Genomic DNA, 20,352 nt, shown 5'->3' with positions numbered 1-20,352 from the left:
CCAGCTGAGAGACATAGTCCCTCCAGTGTGTCCTAGGTCTGCCCTGAGGCCTCCTACTGAGAGACATAGTCCCTCCAGTGTGTCCTAGGTCTGCCCTGAGGCCTCCTACTGAGAGACATAGTCCCTCCAGTGTGTCCTAGGTCTGCCCCGAGGCCTCCTACTGAGAGACATAGTCCCTCCAGTGTGTCCTAGATCTGCCCTGAGGCCTCCTACTGAGAGACATAGTCCCTCCAGTGTGTCCTAGGTCTGCCCTGAGGCCTCCTACTGAGAGACATAGTCCCTCCAGTGTGTCCTAGGTCTGCCCCGAGGCCTCCTACTGAGAGACATAGTCCCTCCAGTGTGTCCTAGGTCTGCCCTGAGGCCTCCTACTGAGAGACATAGTCCCTCCAGTGTGTCCTAGGTCTGCCTCGAGGCCTCCTACTGAGAGACATAGTCCCTCCAGTGTGTCCTAGGTCTGCCCCGAGGCCTCCTACTGAGAGACATAGTCCCTCCAGTGTGTCCTAGGTCTGCCTCGAGGCCTCCTACTGAGAGACATAGTCCCTCCAGTGTGTCCTAGGTCTGCCTCGAGGCCTCCTACTGAGAGACATAGTCCCTCCAGTGTGTCCTAGGTCTGTCCCGAGGCCTCCTACTGAGAGACATAGTCCCTCCAGTGTGTCCTAGGTCTGTCCCGAGGCCTACCTCCACAGACGCTGCCGCAGGCGTCGGGTGCAGTGTGGATTGGGTGGGCGTCACGGCGGGGGCCTCAAGGACCCGATCCCTGGACACGGGATCAACAAACCTGAAAAAGTTTAAATTCATGATAGAAACTCTTTATGATTAAATTTTTTTTAAACATTTTAATATACAATGAAATGATCTGAAGATGTTTGGGTTTTTGTTAAGACAGTAAATGTCAGTGAGGAGACTTTAAGACATCCTCGTAGTTTGATGTGTTCCAGGTGGAATTGTGTGGATTTCTAAAGGTTCATGATGATCTGATGACTGCAGAGTCAAATCTTCAGGCATGACCTCTTTGTGACCTGAGGAACTGGACTGACTTGGAGCCATCAGCCATCGGCATCTGTTTATCTCTGCCTCTCATAACCCCCCCCCCCCCCCGTGCTCACGCTTTCTGGGTGTTTGATGTTCATTTCCTGTCACACAGGAAGTGCCTCACCCATCCGTGCTGGCTCCCCATTGGCCGCTCGGCTCTGATGAACGGGCCGGTGGGAGGTGGGGAGGATAGATAGAGGGGAGCCGGGGGGTGGGAGTCAGGAGTCGGGGATTGGGAGTCAGGGGACCGGGGGCTGGGTGTGAGTCAGAAGTCAGCAGTCGGGGGCTGGGGGCCGGGGACAGCCAAGGAGAGCCAAGGAGAGCCGGGGGCTGGGGGCCGGGGACAGCCAGGGAGAGCCGGGGAGGGCCGGGGAGAGCCGGGGGCTGGGGGCCGGGGAGAGCCGGGGAGAGCTGTGAAGGCTGAGCTTTCAGGAGGAAGCAGCTCTGCACAGCAGGAGGTGAGCACTCAGAGAACTTTCAGGAACCTCCTGACCTGATCTCCCCTCAGGAGCTCCTGCCGCTGCACCTTCAACGCTCGGGGCTTTTTGGTTCCACGTTCAGTCCCTCTTGGTTTGGTCACTCCCAATCCTTGTACCAGTGTCCTCAAAGTGCTGACGCTGGACAGGTTTGGGGGGGCTTCGCCAAGAACCCAGGCTCCATGATCAGAGTTGGACGTGTGCGTTTGTGCTAAATGGAGTGTTTCTCTTTAGAAAAGCGTTTTGACTACTTTGTTACACAACAGTGTTGACCCGTGGTTCTCCAGAGATTCAGTGTGTCCGACCTGAGAACGTCTCCAGCTCCCGCTTGCCGGGCCGACCTGAACCTCCAGAGCCCAGGATGCCCACTCTCCACTCACTCACTCTTTTAAAATGTGAATTTCATGAGTTGTGTTTTCTTTCAATTTTAAGTTTTGTAGTATTTTTGATCATTTTATACATTTTGAGATGCATTTTATTAAAAAACTACTTCTGACTTCTCCCATGTACCACTAGAGGGAGCTGGTGTACCACCAGTGGTATATTTTTCTAATTTTCTGGGTGGCGCTAGAGAGACATTTTAGCACTCAGAGTTAATTTGGACATGTCCTTCATTCTCCCACCAGTCTCTATGAGCCACATAGGTTGAGTTTTTCAGCGTGTTTAGTGTTTAATTTGAATAAAGTGATAGGAGTGGGCTGATGTCTATAGTATTATAATAACATTAATACATCACTGACTGAAAATGTGTTTTGCTTTTTACTTCTGTAAGCAATATGTTTTATTAACATTTCATTTTTAATAGTTTGTACCAATAACACATTCAATTATTTTCTTTGTTGTTATGTGTTATTATTATTTCCGTGGTATTAATTTGTGTTTTTATTAACTTGAATAAAGTTGAGATCTCCTTCACTGAAACGTCACTTTTATTTTGAAATCCGTCGGAGTATGCGATTACGGTAATACCTCGTGTAGAGGCGCACCGCGAAACCGAGTGGCGGCTGATCGACGGAAATCTCAGCTCGGCAACTTCGACGCGCCGAAAGTGAAGAAGAAGCGGAGAACGACTTCTGGTCCCCCGGACGTCCGACCCGCCGCCCCGCCGCCTCTAACCCCGCCGCCCGCCGCCCGCCGCCCCGGGGGGTCAGGTCAGTTTCTACCGAGGTTTTGGTGGTTGGAGGAGCCGCAGCGTCTCGTGTGGCGCTTTGTTTATGTCCCGCGCGGTCCGGCTCTGGTCAGGTGGTCTCAGGTGTCCCCTGGTGTCCCCGGGTAGTCCCTGGTGTCCCAGGTGTCCCAGGTATCCCAGGTGTCCCAGGTGTCCCAGGTGTCCCAGGTGTCCCAGGTGCCGGTGTTTCCTGGAGAAACTCTCCCCACAGGACTGTTTCCTGGTCGCACGGAGCTCCTGGGACGTCCCGGCTGGAGGCGCTGAGTCCCGGTCCCGGTCCCGGTCCCGGTCTCAGTCTCCGGACAAACACCTCGAGACGTCCTCCAAAGGGGACAAAGTCATGAATTATGGGACAGGACGACCAAAACTCTGTGTGTGTGTGTGTGTGTGTGTGTGTGTGTGTGTGTGTGTGTGTGTGTGTGTGTGTGTGTGTGTGTGTGTGTGTGTGTGTGTGTGTGTGTGTGTGTGTAAGTGTATGTGCGTGTGCGTGTATATGCGTGTGTGTAGGTGTATGTGCGTGTGCGCGCGCGCGCGCGTGTGTGTGTGTGTGTGTGTGTGTGTGTATTCAGTGGTATAACAACTAGTGGTCCAGAATTAAAGCTACATTGTTTGAAACATTTCTGCCATTTTATCTTTAAAATGTTGTATAAACATAAAACCCAAACACACACTGCTGAAGGTCCCCCCCCCCCCCCCCCCCCCCCAGACCCCCCTATTTCTTACCATGATTTTATTCTATGAATGTATAGTAATAACCAAAAAACACGTTTTATATATAGCCCAGCACTGGTTCTTCCTCCTCACTTTACAAAGACATAAGAAGCGTATTATTAAAGGAAATACATTAAAGCTTTAATAGAAATGAAAGAAATACATCAAGGCTTTAATAGGAATGAAAGAAATACATTAAAGCTTTAATAGAAATGAAAGAAATACATCAAAGCTTTAATAGGAATGAAAGAAATACATTAAAGCTTTAATAGAAATGAAAGAAATACATTAAAGCTTTAATAGAAATGAAAGAAATACATCAATGCTTTAATAGAAATGAAAGAAATACATCAAGGCTTTAATAGGAATGAAAGAAATACATTAAAGCTTTAATAGAAATGAAAGAAATACATCAAAGCTTTAATAGGAATGAAAGAAATACATTAAAGCTTTAATAGAAATGAAAGAAATACATTAAAGCTTTAATAGAAATGAAAGAAATACATCAATGCTTTAATAGGAATGAAAGAAATACATTAAAGCTTTAATAGAAATGAAAGAAATACATTAAAGCTTTAATAGAAATGAAAGAAATACATCAAAGCTTTAATAGGTATGAAAGAAATACATTAAAGCTTTAATAGAAATGAAAGAAATACATCAAAGCTTTAATAGGAATGAAAGAAATACATTAAAGCTTTAATAGAAATGAAAGAAATACATCAAAGCTTTAATAGGAATGAAAGAAATACATTAAAGCAAATGATGAAGCTTTACTATCAGAACGATCAGGAGCAATGACCTTTAGCCTTTGTTTCTTTATTTCTGTATTTTATTATAGGGTCAGTGCATATTAACCTACGTTTCTGCAGACTATGCCAGAATTAGCCGTTTGGCTATCTTTGGCCTGTCGCCCCTGGTTCTGTATTGTCCCTGGACACTGGTTCTGTGTCGTCCCTGGACACTGGTTCTATGTCGTCCCAGGACACTGGTTCTCTGTCATCCCTGGTTCTCTGTCATCCCTGGTTCTGTGTCGTCCCTGCACACTGGTTCTGTGTCGTCCTGAGCCTCCAGCGGCTCCTTTCAGGCCTTCAACCCTACTGAAGGTGTTGTTGGTCTCAGGTATGAGTCACTGACACACCTCAGCTCTGTGAGGAGGAATGTGGACAGACCAGATCCACCAGGAGTCCTAGTGCTCCTTTTACTTTCACTTTGATCTTTTAGAGTGGAGCAGGAGGTCCAACCTGGTCCTCCTGGGCCCCTGTCCTCCATGTTTTAGTCCCTGCTCCAGCAGACCTGGATCTAGTGATGATGTCATCACCCTGCTCCAGCAGACCTGGATCTAGTGATGATGTCATCACCCTGCTCCAGCAGACCTGAACCTAGTAATGAGTTACCACTGTAGAGTCACTATTGTAGAGTTACCATTGTAGAGTTACTATTGTAGAGTTACTATTGTAGAGTTACCATTGTAGAGTTACCATTGTAGAGTCACTATTGTAGAGTTACCATTGTAGAGTTACCATCGTAGAGTTACCATTGTAGAGTTACTATTGTAGAGTTACTATTGTAGAGTTACTATTGTAGAGTTACCATTGTAGAGTCCAGCAGGACAGTTTCTTTTCTGCCAAGACGCTTTATTATTAAACAGAACCAGCCGCTCCTCCGTTCTCCTCGTTCTCCTCCGTTCTCCTCGTTCTCCTCCGTTCTCCTCGTTCTCCTCCATTCTCCTCCGTTCTCCGTTCTCCTCGTTCTCATCCGTTCTCCTCATTCTCCTCCATTCTCCTCCGTTCTCCTCGTTCTCCTCGTTCTCCTCGTTCTCCTCGTTCTCCTCGTTCTCATCCGTTCTCCTCGTTCTCCTCCATTCTCCTCCGTTCTCCTCCGTTGTCCTCCGTTCTTCTCCGTTCTCCTCCGTTCTCCTCGTTCTCCTCCGTTCTCCTCGTTCTCCTCGTTCTCATCCGTTCTCCTCGTTCTCCTCCGTTCTCCTCCGTTCTCCTCCATTCTCCTCGTTCTCCTCGTTCTCCTCCGTTCTCCTCGTTCTCCTCCGTTCTCCGTTCTTCTCCGTTCTCCGTTCTCCTCATTCTCCTCCGTTCTCCTCGTTCTCCTCCGTTCTCCTCGTTCTCCTCCATTCTCCTCGTTCTCCTCCGTTCTCCTCCGTTCTCCTCCGTTCTCCTCGTTCTCCTCCGTTCTCCTCGTTCTCCTCCGTTCTCCTCGTTCTCCAAACTGACTGACACACACATCACCTGCAGACACTACACACTCACCTGCCCCGCCCCCTTCTCCACTCTCAGCCAATCACAGGCCAAGTCGCTCTAACATGTTCAGGTAACATAAAAGAATTGGAACCATTGTCATCAATCAATCAATCAATCAATCAATCAATGAAAGACATTATTTGTCCAGGACGGGGGCAAATAAAGTCCCACAGAGCAGGCAGGTCAAAGAAATAGAGAAATAGTGCAACAACAGACTACAGCTACATCTCTGAGTAAATAAATACCAGTAATAGTAAAAACGTGATGATGAAAGCATGAGTAAGAGATAAATACAACAAAGAATGAAGGTAAAAGGTTAAATGTGTACCAGGAAGAGGTCAAAGGTTAAATATGTACCAGCAGGAAGTCAAAGGTTTACTACTACCTAGTAATCAGTAATCTGATTAGTTTTTTAAAGTAACTGTAGCTGCCAAAGACACGACTGGACCATGTGACTATTGGGTGAATCTGTTTTGAAGAGGTCTGACTGAACCAGGCCACAGACAAAGGACATGAAAGCGACTGGACATAAAAGCTTCCCGAGGCAGTGAGACGCTGGCGACTCTATTTACAGACCAACAGACTGGAATTTCCCTCAAAGTTGAGTTTCTCAGCAATAATGGTCCCACATATTTCTACGATCACATTTGTTCTCTTCTCTAAAATCAGTGATCTTGATCTTTGATCTTGATATTCAGTTGAAGGTGAGACTCTTCACGTCACGGTACAAACTGACTGAGATTAACAGTCCTCTGCATTCTGGTACGACTACTGGATTCTAGTTCTGTTGTCATGTCTGCTCCCACATGTTTGTGTAAAGGATAAATAGTAGGGCGGCAGCACCCCCTGTGGAGAACCCATGGAGAACCCGTGGAGAACCCGTGGAGAACCCATGGAGAACCCGTGGAGAACCCGTGGAGAACACCGGGTCCCACTTATTTCACTGTGATTTTTCAGTTAAAAAGTGTAAAGTGCAGCACACCAAGTTATTGCTGCTTTCATACTGATTTAAGTGTTTTGTTGAAAATGTTGAGGGAGTAAATAGTAAAGGGGCCAAACAAAATGGACGTAGACCAAACAAAATGGACGTAGACCAAACAAAATGGACGTAGACCAAACAAAAGGGACGTAGACCAAACAAAATGGACGTAGACCAAACAAAATGGACGTAGACCAAACAAAATGGACGTTGACCAAACAAAATGGACGTAGACTAAACAAAATGGACGTAGACCAAACAAATTGGACGTAGACCAAACAAAATGGACGTAGACCTCAGTTTAACTTCGTCCTGCTCTGTTTCGTTCCAGAGAGAAACTGTTCCTTCCCTGAACCGGAGCTCCGGATCAAGAACTGACTGGTAGACGGTTTTAGAAGTCGTCAACTCCTTCTGTCCCCTCCTCAGGTTTGAGATGGCTGCAGACCGCTCCTCCGTGTCCTCCGTCTCCTCCGTCTCCCTGATGGAGTTCAAGGCTGAGACTCATCTGGTCCTACAAGCTTTCCTCCATCGGACGGTGTCCGTCCCCCTGCAGGACCGGCCCGGCAGGGTGGGCGGAGCCTACAGCGACCACAGCAAGTACAGGTACCCAGCATTTCCTCTGTGGTCTTTGGTCTCACTTGGACCAGGACTGAGGGCATTGTCTTTCTAGCGCCGGGCCTCCGGCCAGAGCTGCAGACCAGAGGGACGATGAAGACGTGAGCTCAGCAGACGAGAAGAAGATGAGCTTTAAAGACCTGATAAAGCAGCTTCCTCTTCGAAACAACTCGCGACGCTCCGCCAAAGACGCCAAAGGCTCGTTGGACAGAGACGGCAAGATGAAGCCGTCACACCTCAGGGACCAATCAGAAGTAAGTAACTGAACGACGGCAGCGTCTTCATGTGGTCTTTTTTAGCTTTTACATTGGGTTTGTATGTTTTGTGGAAATAGTCGGAAATGATCATTTCCAGAATGTGTCTTAAAACAAAGCTTCAGTTTTAGAGGTTTCATGTTGTTTAACCCAGGACCAGTCCACCTGTCCATCTCAGGACAAACAGAGAGACAGACAACCTCACACACCCACATTCAGTGCTGTGGACGTCTCAGGACCACCAGTTCACCTCACCAGTGTGTTTTGGACTGTGGAGGAACCAGCAGAACAAGGCAGAACAGGTCAACTAGAAGCTTTGTCTACTGTCCCCAGGACGACCTGAAATCGCCCTCGTCCACATCAGAAGACGACGAGAGCGACAAGAAGCAGCAGAGGAAGCGCAGTCAGAAGAAGTTCAGAAAAAGGATTTCTAGAATCTTCAGATTGAGGCTGGAGAAAGAGAAGGAGAAGGACAAGAAGGACCATGGGTCTGTCCCTCTGAGGCCGTCCACACTGGCGATAGACAAAGAGACCAAGAGCATGCAGCCGGTCTGCTCTCCCAGTAAGCTCTGATCTCGCTTCAAACCTTCAGCTCCAGAATTAAAGTCATCAGTAAAACCCCTTCCTGTTCGTACCGAGACGCTCTGACTCCCGTCCTCCCGTCCTCCCGTCCTCCCGTCCTCCTGTCCTCCTGCAGACCGTCCTCCAGAGTTCTACCACGAGGTGGCAGAGAAGCTGGAGAAGATCGCCCAGAAGTCCACCAGTCTGAAGAGGCTGAGTCCGTCACCACAGCCATCGCCAGGTACACACACACACACACACACACACACACACACACACACACACACACACACACACACACACACACACACACACACACACACACACACACACACACACACACACAGCAAGGTTCCTGGGTCTTGTGCAGCAGGGCACAAGGAGGCGGTGGTGCAGCAGCTGGTTCAGGTCCTGGCCCTGGAGGGAGACGCCATCAACAACAAGGTAGGAGCTGCGTCATCGTGAGCTTTGGTTCTTTACTGCGTTTTCATTTCTACGGAGGTCTTGAGGTCAGCCAATCAGAAGCAGCACTGCGAGAGCCGTTTGAACAAGAGCAGTCAGGTTTCTGATGTCTTCAACCTTTGGTGAAAATCTGTCATGTCATTTTGACGTAATCTTAAAAGCCCATAAAATGAAATCTGGATCTAGGATCGGGATCCGAATCACCTTCAAACTGTAATGGAATCTTGTGTCTGTGGTGAAAATGGACAAAACCTGTGCAGTAGTTTTGACGTAGTCTTGCTAACAGACATACAAACAGACAAATATGCGCCAGTGATTTTATTATGTCCTTGGCAGACGTAGTAATCCACTCGACGACCAGCATATTCACGATTTATACAATTTGTTTCAACGTACCAACAAATATCACGTACAACAGGTTTAGTTCTGCAGGTTTTGGATGAAGAGCTCGATACGCGGCCATGAAGCTGGTAAAAGACCAAATTCTCTCCACCTTGTGTGCGGCGTCATTCTGGTTTCTACTTCCAGAAGCGCCCAGCAGGTTCCCCAGCCGGACCCCCGAGAGTCTTTACATTGTATGAGGTGCACACAAAAGAACCAGAGTGGGATGTTCTCTGAACATCGTGAGTTTTCTCCCAGATCCAGTCCGACCCCTTCCTGCGAACCAGCCTGGCTCGCCTGTCCTACCCGTCCTTCGCCAAACTTCTGGACACGTTCAGCAGCAGCCAGGCGCTGGAGGTCCCGGCCCTGCCGCCGGCAGCCAGCCCCACCCTGCGGAGAATGGCCGTCACCATGGAGGTGTCGCGGCGCATCGTGACGGCCACAGGGACGCAGCGCATGCAAGGCTACGCCGAGTGCTACATGGAGAACTTTGCACCGTGGCTCAAACGCAACGGGGGATGGGTGAGCTGCTGCGTCCTCATACGGGTGGAGTTCATGTGTTGTTGACTCAGATGTGAAGACTTTCCTCTGATCCACAGGAGAACGCGGTGCTGGAGGAGCCGGTGGAGTACGACTGACTTCAGGGTGCTTCTACCTTCCAACACTGAACTTTGAGTTGACACAAGAAGACGAAGACGAAGAAGACGAAGAAGAAGAAGAAGAAGAGCGGAATCTGACTGTCTCGTTGAACCGAGACTGTCAGATGAAGAAGAAGAAGATGAAGTTCAGCCAATCACACTGAGCGTTGGCTACATATAAGCCCCGTTCACAACAACATCCTCCAGTTTAAACGGTGAGAAACGGGAGGTTTGGGTGTAAACAGGCCTTAGATAAGCTTTTTCTCCTCAAACTGTGTGGTTTCCTCCGAGCCCGAGGTCTGGAATGGAAGGAGCCGGTGGAGATTCTCTGTCTGGTCCAGTAGAGCAGCAGGGAGCTTGTTGGCCTCTTCTTTTCCCCACTACCTTTTCACCATTTTCCTTTTAAACTTGAGTGCCAGAACCTGTAAGCAACACGGACTTGTACCAACACTGTTTGATTTGCGTTGGAACCTGAGCGTCAGCAGCTGGAGACTGGACGTACAGTTGGTGGGATTGAAATCCTCCTACTTTGCACTTAAAGGTAGGGTGAGCCTAACCCTACCCCTCCGTGAGGTCGCCAGTCTGTTCTCTTCATTCAAGTGTTCTCCATCAGGTCCTCCAGTGTAGGAATACAACTGGATTCATGAGCACACCAACTCAGTATGCTACTCCCACTTAGCTCAGCTCAGCTCGGCTCAGCTCGGCTCAGCTCAGCTCAGCTCAGCTCAGCTCAGCTTAGCCCAGCTCAGCTCGGCTCAGCTCAGCCCAGCCCAGCCCAGCTCAGCTCAGCTCAGCCCAGCTCAGCTCAGCCCAGCTCAGCTCAGCCCAGCTCGGCTCAGCTCAGCTCGGCGCAGCTCCGCTCGGCTCAGCCCAGCTCAGCCCAGCTCAGCTCAGCCCAGCCCAGCCCAGCTCAGCCCAGCTCAGCTCAGCCCAGCTCAGCTCAGCCCAGCTCAGCTCAGCTCAGCTCAGCTCAGCTCAGCTCAGCCCAGCTCAGCTCAGCTCAGCTCAGCCCAGCCCAGCTCAGCTCAGCCCAGCTCAGCTCAGCCCAGCTCAGCTCAGCTCAGCCCAGCTCAGCCCAGCTCAGCTCAGCTCAGCTCAGCTCAGCCCAGCCCAGCCCAGCTCAGCCCAGCCCAGCCCAGCTCAGCCCAGCTCAGCCCAGCTCAGCTCAGCCCAGCTCAGCTCAGCCCAGCCCAGCTCAGCTCAGCCCAGCTCAGCCCAGCTCAGCCCAGCTCAGCTCAGCTCAGCTCAGCTCAGCCCAGCTCAGCTCAGCTCAGCTCAGCTCAGCCCAGCTCAGCTCAGCTCAGCTCAGCTCAGCCCAGCCCAGCCCAGATCAGCTCAGCTCAGCCCAGCCCAGCCCAGCCCAGCCCAGCCCAGCCCAGCCCAGCTCAGCTCAGCTCAGCTCAGCTCAGCTCAGCTCAGCTCAGCTCAGCTCAGCCCAGCTCAGCCCTGCTCAGCTCAGCCCAGCTCAGCTCAGCTCAGCCCAGCCCAGCTCAGCTCCACACCATGGTTTGTCTAGTTTGAACACGCAGACGGTTGGAGGTTTTCCATGAGGCTCAGCCTTCAGCCCTGAACACTAACTCCTTTTGAACTTTGAATGTTTACTGAAGTGAAACGTATGTTCTAGTCCATACATGTATTTAAAATTCTGAACATGACGAACGTTTGGACTCCCTGAATTGCACGACGGTAAAAGGGGTACAAACATTTTATTGTATTATTTATAGCTATTTATTCTTGTTTACATGTTTCTGTGGATGAAGGATCAGATGAGGAACAAAAAGTGTTAACTGATTAAAACCGTTCTGAATTATGATTGTGGTTGTCCTTGAACACATCAGGGGTTAAAGGTCTAATCTGACTTCTAGTCTCAGTGGAACCTTGTTTTATTGAGTTTCTCATGATTGAGCAATCAGTTCCATTCTCGTCCAAAAGTCTGTCGTTTCACACGATGGGCTGCGGAGCCGAGTTCCAGAGTATGGGCTCAATGAAATCATTGTGAGTTCAAAGCAAACGCACTCCCCCATCAGAAGACACGTGGACCAGACAATCTAGAACCAGCTCGGGCCACCAGAAGAAGAGGAAAGGCTGTTTTATGCTTGATGCACCGGCGGGACGTGTGGAACTTCAACGTGGTGAATCAGCATGAGAGAACGTGTGTCATCGAAGGACATGAAGGACATGAAGGACATGAAGGACATGCTCCCAAAGGACCAAGGGTTAGGGTCTTGATTGTGGTCGTGCTCCACTCCGGCTCACGTTCGTGCGCGATCCAACGTTCCATAACGACCTGTAATGTTCCATAACTTAACGTTCCATAACGATCCATAACGTAACGTTGCATAATGATCCATAACGTTCCATAACGATCCATAACTTAACGTTCCATAACGATCCATAACTTAACGTTCCATAACGTTCCATAACGATCCATAACGTAACGTTGCATAACGATCCATAACATTCCATAACGATCCATAACTTAACGTTCCATAACGATCCATAACGTTCCATAACGATCCATAGCGTAACGTTGCATAATGTTCCATAACTTAACGTTCCATAACATTCCATAACGATCCATAACTTAACGTTCCATAACGATCCATAACGTTCCATAACGATCCATAACGTTCCATAACGATCCATAACGTAACGTTGCATAATGTTCCATAACTTAACGTTCCATAACGTTCCATAGCGTAACGTTGCATAATGTTCCATAACGTTCCATAACGATCCATAACGTAACGTTGCATAATGTTCCATAACGTTCCATAACGATCCATAACGTAACGTTGCATAATGTTCCATAACTTAACGTTCCATAACGATCCATAGCGTAACGTTGCATAATGTTCCATAACTTAACGTTCCATAACGTTCCATAACGATCCATAACGTAACGTTGCATAATGTTCCATAACTTAACGTTCCATAACGTTCCATAACGATCCATAACGTAACGTTGCATAATGTTCCATAACTTAACGTTCCATAACGTTCCATAACGATCCATAACGTAACGTTGCATAATGTTCCATAACTTAACGTTCCATAACGTTCCATAACGTTCCATAACGTAACGTTGCATAATGTTCCATAACTTAACGTTCCATAACGTTCCATAACGATCCATAACGTAACGTTGCATAATGTTCCATAACTTAACGTTCCATAACGTTCCATAACGATCCATAACGTAACGTTGCATAATGTTCCATAACTTAACGTTCCATAACGATCCATAACGTAACGTTGCATAATGTTCCATAACTTAACGTTCCATAACGTTCCATAATGATCCATAACTTAACGTTCCATAACGATCCATAACTTAACGTTCCATAACGATCCATAACGTAACGTTGCATAATGTTCCATAACTTAACGTTCCATAACGTTCCATAACGATCCATAACTTAACGTTCCATAACGTTCCATAACGATCCATAACGTAACGTTGCATAATGTTCCATAACGTTCCATAACGTTCCATAACGTAACGTTGCATAATGTTCCATAACTTAACGTTCCATAACGATCCATAACGATCCATAACGTAACGTTGCATAATGTTCCATAACTTAACGTTCCATAACGATCCATAACGATCCATAACGTAACGTTGCATAATGTTCCATAACTTAACGTAATGATTCAGAACATATCTCCACTTCTGCTGCGCAGCGTTCTCCACCTTTCTGAAAGTATTTTAGGTTTCACTTCAGGAGTTCTGAGCCTCTGGAAGTGTGATGAAGTTCTCTGATGAGATGTGATCGCTTCCTGTTGGATAGACCTTTCGTTTTATTTGGGAACATTCCACTATTTGCTCAGTTTCACATCCAAGATACCAAAACATAAACACACTTTGTAAGCAGCCTTGAACTGAATGGAATGTGATTTAATTTGGTAACTGAGCAACATGTAGTGGTTACAACGGGAACATTTCCTCATTCCAGCAAAGAACAAATTGTAATGATCAACAAATCAGAAACAATTGAAGAATTGTGAAAGAAACAAAAAACGTACAAAATGAACACAAACTTTAAGTTTCAAGTGTGAAATCAAAGTGAAGTGAAACAAACCAAGTGGATTGAATTTTAGCTTTTAGCTTTTAGCTTTTAGCTTTTAGCTGCGTCTCCATCTGGACCTGGTTTTCACCAGACGTTCCAATTCAAACTCCAACTGGGCCGTGACAGGGACTTGTGAAGCCTGGGGGGCTCCAAGGTCCACACTGGGGGGCTCCAAGGTCCACACTGGGGGGCTCCAAGGTCCAGAATGGGGGCTTCAGGGTCCAGACTGGGGGGCTTTGTGGTCCAGACTGGGGGCTTCAGGGTCCACAATGGGGGTGGCTTGAGGGTCCAGACTGGGGGCTTCAGGGCCCAGACTGGGGGGGGCTACAGAGTCCAGGCTGGGGGGGCTTCAGGGTCCAGACTGGGGGCTTCAGGCCCCAGACTGGGGGGGCTTCAGGGTCCAGGCTGGGGGGGCTCCAAGGTCCAAACTGGGGGGCTTCAGGGTCCAGACTGGGAGGCTTTAGGGTCCAGACTGGGGGGCTTCAGGGTCCAGACTGGGGGCTTCAGGGCCCAGACTGGGGGGGTACAGAGTCCAGGCTGGGGGGGCTTCAGGGTCCAGACTGGGGGGGCTACAGAGTCCAGGCTGGGGGCTTCAAGGTCTACAATGGGGGTGGCTTGAGGGTCCAGACTGGGGGCTTCAGGGCCCAGACTGGGGGGGCTACAGAGTCCAGGCTGGGGGGGCTTCAGGGTCCAGACTGGGGGGCTTTATGGTCCAGACTGGGGGCTTCAAGGTCTACAATGGGGGTGGCTTGAGGGTCCAGATTGGGGGCTTCAGGGCCCAGACTGGGGGGGCTACAGAGTCCAGGCTGGGGGGGCTACAGAGTCCAGACTGGGGGAGCTTCAGGGTCCAGGCGGGGGGGGCTTCAGGGTCCAGGCTGGGGGGGCTACAGAGTCCAGACTGGGGGAGCTTCAGGGTCCAGGCTGGGGGGGCTTCAGGGTCCAGACTGGGGGCTTCAGGGCCCAGACTGGGGGGGGCTACAGAGTCCAGGCTGGGGGGCTTCAGGGTCTAGGCTGGGGGGGCTTCAGAGGAGAGACCTGGTCATTCCACACGTTTCTCAGCACAGAGAATCTGACAGTACATCAGCATGGAGAAGACCAGAGCCAAGATCTGAGGACACACAATAGTTACACACAATAGTTACACACATTAGTTACACACAATAGTTACACACAATAGTTACACACACTAGTTACACACATTAGTTACACACATTAGTTACACACAATAGTTACACACAATAGTTACACACACTAGTTACACACATTAGTTACACACAATAGTTACACACAATAGTTACACACAATAGTTACACGTTTTTTAGAATAATGAAGAAAATACTACAAAAAGCTGAAAAGTTCACTTTGGACTGGACCGAGAGACTTTTTAATTTTCTATCAGTTGTTTGTTTTTCTGTCCAGTCGTTGGACTCGGTGGATGTTTGTGTTTACGTTTTCAGCTCGTCCACAGCAGAACGAGCTGCGTTATATTAGAAACACCAACACGTGTTTTAATGAAGTGTATATTAGAAACACCAACACGTGTTTTAATGAAGTGTATATTAGAAACACCAACACGTGTTTTAATGAAGTGTATATTAGAAACACCAACACGTGTTTTAATGAAGTGTATATTAGAAACACCAACACGTGTTTTAATGAAGTGTATATTAGAAGCACCAACACGTGTTTTAATGAAGTGTATATTAGAAACACCAACACGTGTTTTAATGAAGTGTATATTAGAAGCACCAACACGTGTTTTAATGAAGTGTATATTAGAAACACCAACACGTGTTTTAATGAAGTGTATATTAGAAGCACCAACACGTGTTTTAATGAAGTGTATATTAGAAACACCAACACGTGTTTTAATGAAGTGTATATTAGAAGCACCAACACGTGTTTTAATGAAGTGTATATTAGAAGCACCAACACGTGTTTTAATGAAGTGTATATTAGAAGCACCAACACGTGTTTTAATGAAGTGTATATTAGAAACACCAACACGTGTTTTAATGAAGTGTATATTAGAAGCACCAACACGTGTTTTAATGAAGTGTATATTAGAAACACCAACACGTGTTTTAATGAAGTGTCTATTAGAAGCACCAACACGTGTTTTAATGAAGTGTATATTAGAAGCACCAACACGTGTTTTAATGACGTGTATATTAGAACTCCGATCCGACGGGACGACCCGCTGAATTGAAGCGTTACTAAGTGGAGGAAAAGAAAGTATAAACTATATGATGAGTCAGCTGTTACCCACAATGCACGGCAACAAGACAATATGATCTTATGTACACGCTAAACCAGAATAGACCTTAGCAGTGTTGCCAGATCAGATTGACAGTTTCCAGCCCAATCACAACTTAGAACCGCCCGTTCCAACAAACACCAGCCAAACCAAACCACCAGGTGGCATGGACCGTGAACCAGATCGATGTTTTTCCCCACCTGACGTAAACAAAAATAACCCAGTTGGGCAGAAAACTGTCCAATCTGGCAACCCTGGACCTTAATACGTTGTCTTGACAGCCAGGAAAATAGCAGTGAACAGTTGAACCGCGCTGGCCTCAGTGGTTCTCAGACGTTTCGTGTCCTGAAGGCTGTTCTATGCTTGACGTGTCAAACTGCATCATTTCAGACGCCTTGTTCAAGTAGAACTTCTCCACATCTTTCTGACTACATGGACGGAGATGTGCGTTAAAAAAGGGATGAAGTTCCACCCTCAGATTCTCTCCACAAGTGAAACCGTGAGCGTTGGAAGACAAGAACCAACCTGGTGACAAGGTTCTGGTCTAAAAACGTGTGTGAACTAGAATAATCTCAGGTCTGTTGTTCTCAGCCAGACAACGTTGTGGAAAACATGCGACACAGTAACGTGAGCTACAGAAACATGGAGGAGGAATCCAGCCAGCGACCTGAACGACTCCGATGCAGACGCCAAACACCAGCACCGACGGGATGTTGTCCAGCAGCCACTGGCGGGCCTTCTGGTAGCAAGGCTGCAACACAAGGTCAGCAAGGTCACGCAAGGTCACGCACACGTCCAACTTCATACATTCAAACCAGTCTGTGGAGGTCCAGTCACTCTGGAAGAACACAAACCTTCAAAACAGTGAAATCAATGCTAGCTTATTTTTTAAAGTAATTAATTTCACAAATTGATCCGTCCATGCTGAATATGAAGTGACCTGCATTCATGCAATACTGATTCAGATTGAGAGAATATTTATTCGGGCTGCACATATATCATAGATGTATTACTGCTCACTACACCACCGTGTGGTACAAAGTGGGATTACAGGATCTGATCAGTCAATCAAAAATTGGCTTTTGACTAATAATAAATGAAGGAAGTACTAAGATATTAACATTATTATTGATTATTTATTGTAAATGTGACAGTTAATATTAAAAACCATTCACCTACTCTCCAAACCAACATGTCTGTCAGATCTAATCCCTACTAAACTGTTTAAATACTTTTTACTCCAAGATCAGATCAACTTTTCTCTCAAAACAAGATTGGAGAAGGTTGCTGTTGTTAAAACTCTTTAAAAAAAACCCACCCTTGACCCAGGTGTTTCAGCAAGATATGGCCAATATCCCCTCTTCGCTTTATTTCTAAAATCCTACAGGAAGTAGTTTGTGTTCTCCTGGACGACCAACCCGGGTCCCTCGGGATCAAAGTGAAGGTTTTCATTCTCACTTCCGTTCCTGTTCAACTCATTTACTTTAAAATAAACTGTCAGTCAGAGAACCAGCGCCTCCTGCTGGTTCATCGCCACCCGAGCCTCAGAGACCGCATCCCAACAGTAAACGTGGCCTCGGTTTGGGTTCCCTGAACCCGGTCCGGCCTGGGCCAGTCTGGATCCTCCTAACCCGGTCCGGCCTGGGCCAGTCTGGATCCTCTGTCTCTCTCTTCCTGTCCTCTCAGCCCGTCTGGACCAACACAGACCTCCACCCCTCAGCCTGCCTCTCAAAAGGGACACTTCCTTTCCACGGCTGCTGCTCACGTTGGTTTTCTCTCAACAGGTTCAGTTCTCATGTTTCATCAAACACTGAGAAACTCAGTTCAGTTCTCATGTTTTCATCAAACACTGAGAAACTCAGTGACTGACTTGTATTTGGCGCTTTATAAAAACCTTGAGTTGAAGAGGATTAATGTCTTACAGCTCCAATAGTGAGGAATTTCTTCTACGTTAGAGATCTAGATCCACCCTCATCAACAGGTTAGAGTACTTAAAGGTGTATTAGTTACTCAGTGGTAACAGCTTGAGCATCGGTGGATCTCAGCAGTGCCCCAGTGGAGGCAGTCAGCACTACATTGGTGGAAGTGTGTGGTGAAGCCACCTCCGTCCAGCCGTCCTCACAGTGGCCGCCCCCCCCGGAGCAGCAGGACGCCGGCAGCGTCCCGTTCAGCACCTGGAACCAGTCCGTCTTGTTGGTCACGCCGCAGCACTTGAACTGGACACACGTGGACAGAGACACTCACACATTCCTGCTGCAATGTTGAAGAGGCACAAACAGGTTTGGTTCGTCGTTCCAGGATGGAGGAAAGAATCTGAACTGAGTCCGACTGAACATTCACACGCTTCAGTAACATTGATTCACACTACGAATGTCCATGGAGAAAAAAACCCTTCAACCCATAGTAGAACAGAACTTCTTTGAAACTTTGAAAAATATCAAAGAAATTAAATAACATACACAAACACATTTTATGCGTAAGTATTTCAAAAGCAGTGAAATTCCAAAATGCTTTTAACATAGTATCATAATGATGATAATGACAATAATAATAAAGGGAAAAAAACAACTCTGTGCCTTTCAGTCCTAAAAATATGGTTAAGAGAAACATTGATGTATGAAACTGTCTCCAGTTAAATAATAATTACAAGTTCATGCAATATGAACATTTCCATTATACTTTGCTACAAATATATTATGCTATAATATTAATATTCTTTTCTATATCACAACGAAGATACTACTATTATACTAATATAAGAGGAAAAGGTCAATGTATTTTAAAACATACATGAAATCTTCATGTGCTGCTTACAGACTGTCATTTCTACATCTGGTGGTATTTTGTTATTTTCATACGTTTCAATCTAATCCAAGCTTCTGTACTGCTGATCAGTTCAGGGCCGCTGGAGGTTCACCTGGGCAGGTGACCATCACACACACACACACACACACACACACACACACACACACACACACACACACACACACACACACACACACACACACACACACACACACACACACACACACACACACACAACACACACACACACACACACACACACACACACACACACACACACACAAACCCATATGAGAGAACATGCAAACTGCACACAGAAAGGCCCGGCTGGATTTGAACCCACAACCTCCTCACTGTGGGCTGTTAGCAAGCGCTAACCACTGCATGATCCTTCATCATTGTTAAGAGAACTTCAGGGCAGCCAAAGTGCAGTGAACAAGTAAAGTACAGAGTGAAACCCTGAAGAAGACAAACTCCCTCCGGTGAGTTGAGTCAAAGAGTAGAAGGAGTTTATTGTCGTGTTTAGTGTTTACAGTGAAATATAAAACTCCTTCTGTCAGTCAAGTGAGGCTATAAAGTTGTAATTGTGTCTGACCGTCCCTGAAACAACCTGCTTCGCTGAACACGTCGAAATAACAGACGTGGTTGAATCTGAGCTGCAGCCGGCATTCAGACGCAGGATGTGTCGTCCTTTATTACAGACGACGTGAAAACGACGCGAGTTTGTTTCTACAACCACAACTGGAATTGATGGTTTGTGAGTCACTGCTTCAGTGAAAGAGTCTGAACGTAAATCAGCTTGGACTTCAAAATATCGTTTGTTTTGTAAAGCAAAGTGCAGATTCCTTCATTCACTGCAGGAGGAACAGGAAGCAGCTCCTCGGGACAAACTCACCATCTTCTGAACATTATCCCAGGATTTCTTCAGTCCAGGGTCTGAGCTGTAAATCTTCATCCCTTCTTTTAAATCGTTTTGTGCTTTTGAGTCCAGCTGAGGAAAGAGAGAGAAGAAGGGAAGTATAAAGACTGTCCTCAGACTACAAACACGCTCAGGTCCTCCGTTGTGGCAGCAGAAATATAAACATGTTGAGTTTCAAACATAAACATGTTGACTTTCATCATAAACATGTTGACTTTCAATATAAACATGTTGACTTTCAATATAAACATGCTGACTTTCATCATAAACATGTTGACTTTCATCATAAACATGTTGACTTTCAATATAAACATGTTGACTTTCATCATAAACATGTTGACTTTCAATATAAACATGTTGACTTTCATCATAAACATATTGACTTTCATCATAAACATGTTGACTTTCAATATAAACATGTTGACTTTCATCATAAACATGTTGAGTTTCAACATAAACATGTTGAGTTTCATCATAAACATGTGACTTTCAATATAAACATGTTGACTTTCATCATAAACATGTTGACTTTCATCATAAACATGTTGACTTTCAATATAAACATGTTGACTTTCATCATAAACATGTTGACTTTCAATATAAACATGTTGACTTTCATCATAAACATGTTGAGTTTCAATATAAACATGTTGAGTTTAAACATAAACATGTTGAGTTTCAATATAAACATGTTGACTTTCAATATAAACATGTTGAGTTTCAATATAAACATGTTGAGTTTCAACATAAACATGTTGACTTTCAA

General features: G+C 46.6%; 2 protein-coding genes across 5 annotated transcripts in view; one reads left to right on the top strand and one right to left on the bottom strand.

The window, feature by feature from the left end:
- Positions 1-6,989: 6,989 nt before the first annotated feature.
- bcl2l12 (BCL2 like 12) lies at positions 6,990-10,473 on the top strand. 3 transcript variants are annotated; one of them, XM_080511607.1, is made up of 6 exons: positions 6,990-7,224; positions 7,292-7,490; positions 7,824-8,052; positions 8,188-8,292; positions 8,422-8,495; positions 9,153-10,473. In XM_080511607.1, the coding sequence occupies exons 1-6, from the start codon at positions 7,055-7,057 to the stop codon at positions 9,459-9,461; spliced, it is 1,086 nt and encodes a 361-aa protein (XP_080367733.1). In that variant the 5' UTR covers positions 6,990-7,054; the 3' UTR covers positions 9,462-10,473. The 3 variants fall into 3 exon arrangements, with proteins under 3 accessions (XP_080367733.1, XP_080367732.1, XP_080367731.1); XM_080511606.1 differs by having other exon boundaries at positions 8,188-8,495; positions 9,153-9,416; positions 9,494-10,473; XM_080511605.1 differs by having other exon boundaries at positions 8,188-8,495.
- A 2,939-nt stretch (positions 10,474-13,412) lies between these two features.
- tspan4b (tetraspanin 4b) overlaps positions 13,413-20,352 on the bottom strand; it is a 14,536-nt gene continuing 7,596 nt past the window's right edge. The window contains exons 5-9 of one of the 2 annotated variants that reach the window (XR_013936978.1): positions 19,563-19,658; positions 17,965-18,078; positions 16,530-16,613; positions 14,035-14,713; positions 13,880-13,898 (exon numbers count right to left, since the gene is read on the bottom strand). Coding sequence is in view for 1 of the 2 variants with exons in the window: in XM_080511690.1 (XP_080367816.1) it covers positions 14,645-14,713; positions 16,530-16,613; positions 17,965-18,078; positions 19,563-19,658 (363 nt within the window). In the remaining variant the exon portion in view is untranslated. Of the gene's footprint in view, positions 14,714-16,529; positions 16,614-17,964; positions 18,079-19,562; positions 19,659-20,352 lie in introns of both variants that reach the window. The other variant, XM_080511690.1, reaches the window with a different exon arrangement.

Source organism: Blennius ocellaris (genome assembly GCF_963422515.1).
Source record: "Blennius ocellaris genome assembly, chromosome: 16".
Lineage (NCBI taxonomy): Eukaryota > Metazoa > Chordata > Actinopteri > Blenniiformes > Blenniidae > Blennius > Blennius ocellaris.
The sequence above is the reverse complement of the archived record's forward strand: the minus strand, read 5'-3'. Positions and strand labels throughout refer to the sequence as shown.